We start from the raw sequence: 8,475 nt of genomic DNA, 5'->3' as shown, positions 1-8,475 counted from the left end.
AAAACATTAAAAAATATATTTTTTTTAAAGAATTAATGAATAAGTAAAGTGGGCTAGTCTTCTATAACAACAAATGTTTATTTTGGGCTTATATCGGCCCACCATTGGTAACGGCTATTTTCCGCCGCCAAATCACGCTGACACACATTCTCTCCAACGGTCATATTTTGTAACGAACCCTTATTAGAACCCTAAATCCTCAATCGTCGATAATTCCATGTTTAAATTCCTTCACCCCTCTTCTTCCCATATCCAAAATCTCCCTATTTTCACCGTACATAACTTTTCCGGCGATCTTTCTCATTGAATCGAAAGAAATACCAAAACTGTAATGGAGACTCCATCTTCATCGTCAAGAAGAATCACCAGATCACAAGCTCTGGCTATGGCTGCAAACGACATCATACCCATAACTTCAAGTGAGTATCGTTACACTTCTTTTTATCGATTCTTGTTTGTTTCAAGATCTTTCGGGATTTACAGTTCGAATCTTTTGATCTTTTAAGGGAAAAACGAAGAATCTGAGAAGGGGGTTTTGAAATCAAGACAGAAAACTAATGGTGGAAAACAGGAAGAAAGAGATAGATCAGCATTGATTGACATAACAAACGATTCACCCATTGTTGGGCTTGCAATTGGGAATTTGAAAACCCCATCATCAACATTTTGTAAGACAAGGATGATCATTCAAAACAGCCAATCAAAACAGGCCACGACACCTGGGTCTGGAGAAGCTTTGTTAAGAGGTCAAGTGAAGAKTCTTCTGCAAAAAGTTGAAGAAGAAGCTGTGATTTCAAAGATTTCATTCGAACCCRTAATTTCAATTCGTTCACAAAAAGACTCTGTGAATTCCCCAATGTATCTTCTTGCTCCAACACCTGCAAACACCCCACAAGTTTCTGAGGATATGAACAACTGTTCAGAGTCTTTGGGTGTCTCTCCAGTTTCAGAAAGTTACAATTTTTCGCAGGTTTGATTCCGTTCCTGCTTTGGGGTTTCTTAGTTTTTGATGTTTTCAATTGGGTTTTTGCTGATTTCTTCTTTTTCTGTGTCATTTCATATGGGTGTAGATGCTTGATCAGGAAGAAGAAAATGGAGAAACCGAAACTACGAGTCTGATAACAAGGTTGTTGTTTGCGGATTCCACAGAGAAATTTGAAGAAAATGAAGATGATGATGGATCGTTATGGTCGGTTCAAGTGAATGCAAGCACAAGTGATGAGCATGAAAATGATCAAGAATTCAGAGAGGGTTATGAAGATGATCAAGATTTTGAAGAGAATTACGAAGATGATCAAGAACTCGTAGAGAATTATCAAGATGATGAACGATTTGGAGAGAACTATGAAGAAGGGGTGGATGAGCTTTGTGAAGGGTTGAGCAAGATTTGTGTGAATGGTGGTGCTAAATTTACCCCAAGACACAAAAGATTTGTGTACGATAGTGACGGCGAGCTTGAAGCGGAAGAAGAATCCGTTGAGTCGTCATCCCCATCGTGCTTCAAGGGTTTGCCAACGCCAAAAGGAACACATCTTCGGTTTTCATAGGACGATATACCGGAAAACATGATGTTTAAATTTTTGAGCTATGATTGTTCTTTTAAAAGAGGAAAATGCAGGATTTCCCTATCGAATATTATTTGATTACCTTATCGACGTACCGCTTGTAATGCCAATGTATGCATTCCAAAAGTAATTAATGATATGAAAACTCACCTAATAGTGTAACATAACCAAAATAATCCAAGATTTGGACACGCTATAAAATCCAACGATTTCTTATATCTCCAAGACGTTCTGGAATAAACTATACAAATGAAACTTTTAGAAGAATCTCTTATGATTCTGAAAATTCATTAACCATCTAAATCGGAGTTACTATTGATTTTATAATATAATAGCTGCTGTCGAATTCCCGACCAGATTCAAAAACTATTTTCTTTTGGACACTTAACACCATTATTAAGCTACGTTCGTTCATAGAGATACCGTATTTAACATGTCAATCTCTCTAGAAACATACCATACTCCTTATTTGGACGAATTGTTATGAATCATACAAATACCATGAAATTTTCTGACTTTCTTACAACAACATAAAACGCGATGCTAATCAATTTCTTAGTCTTATGGCTTTTGATTCGACTCCAAACTTCTACATGAATTGAGGTACATATAAACCATCGATGTTTATCAATTAAGTACAGATACAACCAAATGAAGTACCTTTAATTGCTAAATAACTCCGAAAACCCTCACGCCTTTGCTTCTCGATTTATCCTTCACCCCTCGTCAAATCTTCGATTTTTCAAAGCGATTTTCTCACCAACACCAAAACATTGTATTACTCCAAAAATCACAGCGTGAAACAACATATAAGGCTCCCAATTGGTGATAACCTCCTTAACCCAAAATATCCGAATAACCACTTGTTTGTGAAAGACTACGATTTTCTACCATGTGGTTGTGAAATTCCGGTTTTGTCCTTGTGGTTTGTAATTTGTTGTTGTTTTCGTCCCTATGTTTTGTAATTTGTTGTTGTTTTCATCTCTGAAACTAAATCTATATTACTCCATTTAACTTAGTATTTTTTTTTTTGTTTCTTTTTTGATATTTTAGTCTTTTTTATTTAATCAAACTACTTATTTTTTGATAAAAGAATTAATACATAGAAGATTATATTATTTTGTTATTGTTTATAATAAAATAATTAAATACTTTTCATATAATTTGTTGTTTCATATTTTTGGTCATTATAGTTTTAATTTCTTATTAGTTCGATTTTTGTCACTAACGTCACTCAAGTGCAAGTCGTTGAGTACACCTCACATGATAGTATTTTAATTTATTTCTTCATTAGGAATCAAACGCTTAAATATTTATATAACCAAACAATTAAATATATTAGGTTAAATTTACCAAATAAATGTATATGACTTATTATAACATATTTATATACGACATACAATTGTTTGATATAACTGAATAACTTATAAGATCAAACAATTGTACGTCTTATTAATAAAATTACGTACATTTGTTTGGTTATATAAATAATACAATCATTTGGTCTCTAATGAAGAAAAATACTTTTATGTGAGGGGTACTCAACGGTTTGAACTTGAATGACAGTAGTAACAGTATTCGAACTCATAAAAACTATAATGACAAAAAATATAAGAAATTAATTAAATATATTTTGATTATTTTATCATAAACAATAACAAAATAATATAATTATATATTACTTTTTTTATTAAAAAATATATAATTTTATTAAATTAAAGAACACAAAAATACCAAAAAGAAACCAAAAAAAAAATATATATAGTAAACTAAAATAGAAAAAATAAATCAAAAAGACTAAAACTCTCCTAAGTTAATGGAAGAGTTTTAACATATCTAGTCTCAAGAATAGAAACAGTAATAAATTACAAACCATAAAGATGAAAAATCATAATTTCAAAACCATATGGACTAAAACTGTAATCTTTCTCAAACCACATGACTAAAATCATGGTTTACCCTCCATTTTCCAAGTCGATCCAATCCATTCGTTCGTAGAGTTATTTACGCAATCGCATACATTTTTGAAACACCTCTAACAGAGGGACTATTATATCTTCCAAATCGTTTACATGAACAATCCATTCTTCCCCCCATATCTTTTATTTTCAAATTTCATAATTTTCATTTCAGCGCCCCCATTTTCAAATTTGACAATTTTTATCCTTGGATGAAGATTAACCTTCTTCCTTTTTCCATTTGTTATAACTAGAAGGTACTCGTGCAATGCAGCGAGATACATCTCGATTTTAATGTTTTATTTTATTCTTTGTCTTTGTCGATATTATAATACGATTTTATGTGTTTTTAAGAAAACAATAATAATTTTATTTTTGAATAAACTATAAATTTGAAGATATATAATAAAAATTTGAAAAAAAATATATCAATGTTAGTATTAAATCAACTATATAAAAGTTCTATTTTTTATGTAATTTTTTAATTTATTTTTATTATAATTTAATTTAAGTTTAATAATGAAATAATTTATTTTCGATTTAATAATATAACATTTTATAAAGATAATAATTAAGTATTCTGTTAGAACTCAATGATTATTCTAATTATATTCAGATTTTTTATATTTAGAATGAGATGTTTATCAGGTATTTGATTCTGTTTATCTGCAGTTAGTTACACGAATTCAGATATGAAGCTTTAATAAATTGTACTTAAGCACAATCTATTTGTAATCTTGAGTTTTAAGTAATATACATTTATAAACAATATTGTACGCATAAAAAGTGGTTTTTAAGAGTTTTGTTAAATGCTTTATAATATATAGTATAAATTATTATTTTAAATGACAAAACTAACCCTTCATTTTCCGATAGGTACCTTTTTAACCCAAAGAAGAATAATTCCCTTTTATTCTATTTCTCTCCTTTTTTTTTTCTTTCATTACATATTTATTTATCTTTATTTTAAGGTGTTACAGTATAAACCAAGCTGAAAAATAAAATTCTGTTCATTCTAATTTATTTAAACTCCTTCAGATTTCAGCAAACCAAAAACTAAAAAATAAATAAAGTTTTATATCACTAATTTACATTTTCTACATAAAATTTGACTTATTAATTAATTTATTTTAATAATATATTTTATAAACTTATCAAAATAAATTCAATAAACCAATAAAAATATTTATAATAATAGAAGAAGCAAGACAAGAATTAGATTCTTATTTGATAAACTAGTCTTTATAATTAAAAATAACCTCCAAAAACCTATGTTAAAATACATGAATGTAATGATAATGCACCATGCACATGCATGCATGTGAATGCTCATCATCACTTTTCAGCTACGGCTCATCAGCTCTCTCCGCGCCGGCTTTGTTACGGAAAAAAGAAAAAGAAATATATTTGGAAGAATTACATTCTTCGTCCATGTGGTTTGGTGTCAAAATAACACATCTTTGTTATTTGGGGCCGTTTATCCGATTGCTTACTCGGTAAGTGCTTATCGATAAAAGTCGACACTATGATTTATTTTGATGCGTAAAATTTTGATGCTTACCATACTTTGTTATTTGGGGCCGTTTATCCGCCTATGATACCATCTACAACATTGTAGACCTACTATACCAGATAACCACCGTTTTGTCCACACACCTGAACACATGGACTTAAACTCGGTCTGATAATCTAATAAAAAAGTATGGTTAATTATTAGATAGTTAGGAAGATATGTCTCATGGGTGCCTAGAAAAATTAAACATAACAACAAAAAAGTTAACACGTATTTTATAGAAAAAAAAAATTATACTAGAAGGGTATTCGTGCAATGCAACGAGATATATCTCGATTTTAATATTTTATTTTATTTTTTGTCTATGTCAATGTTATAATATGACTTTATGTGTTTTTAAGAAAACAATAATGATTTTATCTTTGAATAAAATAAAATTTTGAAAAAAATATATATCAATGTTAGTATCAAATCAAGTATCTAAAAGTTCTCATTTTTTATGTAATTTCTTTAATTTATTTTTATTATAATTTAATTTAAGTTTAATAATGAAATAATTTATTTTTGGTTTAATAATATAATATTTTATAATGATAATAATTAATTATTCTGTTAGAACTTAATGATTATCTTAATTATATTTAGATTCTTTATATTTAAAATCAGATATTTATCATGTATTTGATTATGTTTATCTGCAGTTAGTTACACGAATTCAGATATGAAACTTTAATAAGTTGTATTTACGTACAATCTACTTGTAATCTTGAGTTTTAATTAATAAATTAGTTATTATAAAATAACTTTTTGATCTTTTTCGTTTCTTGTAAATTTTATACAATTTTTGTATTAATAAGTTTAATTTTTAATTAATTTTTAGTTATTATAATTTTATTATTACAGTTTATTACTCTATAAATTATAGACCGATTCATGATTTCGTGATTCTTATTTTGTTGAATTTTTTTAAAGCTGTGACCAATGTGGATGCATTTTTCTTCGGTGTTAAACCCCATTTTCAGCTGCGGAAATCAAGTTGAGTGTTCCAAATTTCAGACATATTAATTAAATAATTTGTTATTTTTTATATTTGTTGTAAGTCATGTTTCTATTATTCTTTCGTAATTAAAATATAAAAAATAGGAGGTCAAAATTAATCGGTTAAGCAATCAGACCTCATTAATTATTTTATATTTTAAATATTTTGTTATTTTCAATTAAAAAAATAAAAAGATTCGATAACACATCACTATTCTTTTACATAAATATGGCTCTCGTGTTTGATTGTTGACTAATTTTGTCACAAGTTTTCGACAACACAACCTAAAATTAGTGTCTTAATTATTGGGTTTAATTATATAAAAAAAGAACTGTTTTGTATATATATATATATATATATATATATATATATAGAGAGAGAGAGAGAGAGAGAGAGAGAAAAGAGTGAGGAGGATTTATAGACGAGAACAGTAATTAAATAAGAGAACACGAAAACAGACAAATCATAATATCGCATATAAAATCACATGTAATTTTATACTGATAGTCAAAGGTAAGGGTGTGTGGATGACGCGTCTTGTGATCTGAGGTCATGGCCGAGTTCGCGTGAATCACATATGATTTGACCATTTTCTTATTCTCTTATTTGATTATTATTCTCGTCTCAATCTATACATATATGTACAAAGAGATGCAGATGAGAATGATAAAAAGATAAACGGTTATGTAAAAACATATATCAAACTTAAGATGAATTTGATTATGGAGACATACCCTTTAAAACTTTACTTTTAAAAATGAAATAGATTACCCTTTCTTTTAATCGGAAGTAAATTAAATATAATCAAAACTGAAGTCAGATAAATTACATTAAAATACCAGTATTATTTTACTATTTTCATTTAAACCTTCTCGATACATATAGACACATATACATATTATATTGTCATGATGTAAAGTTGTAACGGTTGCTTGTTACTCCTAATATTCTTCCTCATCTTGATTTTTTTATGTCTTTCTTAAACATATATAATGTCGTATCTATCTATTTCTTTTAATATGCTTTTCAACCATCATAATAATTAGGTGGTTTTTGAGGTTACTACCACATTTACTCTAACCGATGCATCAAAGTTTGGTTTAGGGACTGTTTACTAAACACTTACTCAGGTAAGCGTTTACCAAGTCACATTACCTCACCGGATGAATATGGTAAGGACTAAGAATCTTACCGGGTAAGAGCGAGACAAGGACCATGAGTCTTACCCGGTAAGTGGGGGAGATCGACTCTTACCACGGTAAGCGCTTACCGGGTGAATTGTTGCATACAATGTTGTTTTGATGGACTAAAATCTTACCCGGTAAGTAATTAATAGTGTTAAATTTTACCGGTAAGCACTTACCAGGTAAGTGTTTGGTAAACGGCCCCTTAATTTATAGGGAAAATTGTATTAAAATAGAACCAACTTTCACTTTATTCCTATTTTGGAGAACCAACTTTCAAAATCGTCATTTAGGGGTCTCCATCAAACTTTTTGTTTATTTATGCGTCTGGTTAACATGTTGACCTGTTAATGCTGACATCATCTAGATCTTTTGTCAACTAAGATATTTCATGCCACTATTATGATTATAAATATAAATCTAAAATGTTAACATACCATAATTTTTTTTATTTTAAAACTAATATTCCACGTCATATTTAAAATTATAAAATAATCATAGAAAATTAACTAAAATTCTTTTTTTCTCAAAAATTAATTATAGAAAAATCAATGTAATAAAATCTATTTTTCATTCAAAATCTCGTTTTTCAAATAAAAGAAAATTCAAATATCAAATTAAATATTTTTTCAAAAAAACTCCAAATTATCAAAATAAAATTTGTTTTTTACTAATACAATAAAAAATTTAATTTAATTGAAAAAATTACTTGATGCAATAAAAAAATATTAAAAATCAAATTCAAGATTTTTATTTTGATTTTTATATCCAACCAATCCGTATCAATTTTAGAGTTTAAATCAAATTTGGCAAATCTAACAAAAATAAAAGTTTGTTCACGATGTTCAAATCATCAAGATTTGAATAAAGTCGATGACAAGACACAAAAAAAAATTGTTGAAAATCTTCGATCTTCGACTGCTTGAATCATCCTTATCAAACTTAACCATCAACTGTAAATTATGGAACTGATCGAACTTCATCAGGAATTTGTGCATCAGCTATATCAACTTACTCTATGTAAACATATGCAAGTTAGTACAAATATATAAGTTATATGCAAATATGCAAACAAAATGTGATTATACATATTGAAAATACCTTCCCCAGCAGTAATTGGTATACTCGTCTCAAAACTAACATGTGAACTCTGCAAAATAAACATACTTTTAGCTACAATATTTGATATATATATATATATATATATATATATATA

General features: G+C 28.3%; 1 protein-coding gene across 1 annotated transcript; it reads left to right on the top strand.

The window, feature by feature from the left end:
- The first annotated feature begins 299 nt into the window (after positions 1–299).
- LOC112513699 lies at positions 300–1,623 on the top strand. The gene is made up of 3 exons (XM_025120040.1): positions 300–419; positions 507–970; positions 1,071–1,623. The coding sequence occupies exons 1-3, from the start codon at positions 332–334 to the stop codon at positions 1,545–1,547; spliced, it is 1,029 nt and encodes a 342-aa protein (XP_024975808.1). The 5' UTR covers positions 300–331; the 3' UTR covers positions 1,548–1,623.
- The last annotated feature ends 6,852 nt before the right edge of the window (positions 1,624–8,475 follow it).

This window comes from Cynara cardunculus, assembly GCF_001531365.2.
Source record: "Cynara cardunculus var. scolymus isolate 2C chromosome LG 5, CcrdV1, whole genome shotgun sequence".
Lineage (NCBI taxonomy): Eukaryota > Viridiplantae > Streptophyta > Magnoliopsida > Asterales > Asteraceae > Cynara > Cynara cardunculus.
The sequence above is the reverse complement of the archived record's forward strand: the minus strand, read 5'-3'. Positions and strand labels throughout refer to the sequence as shown.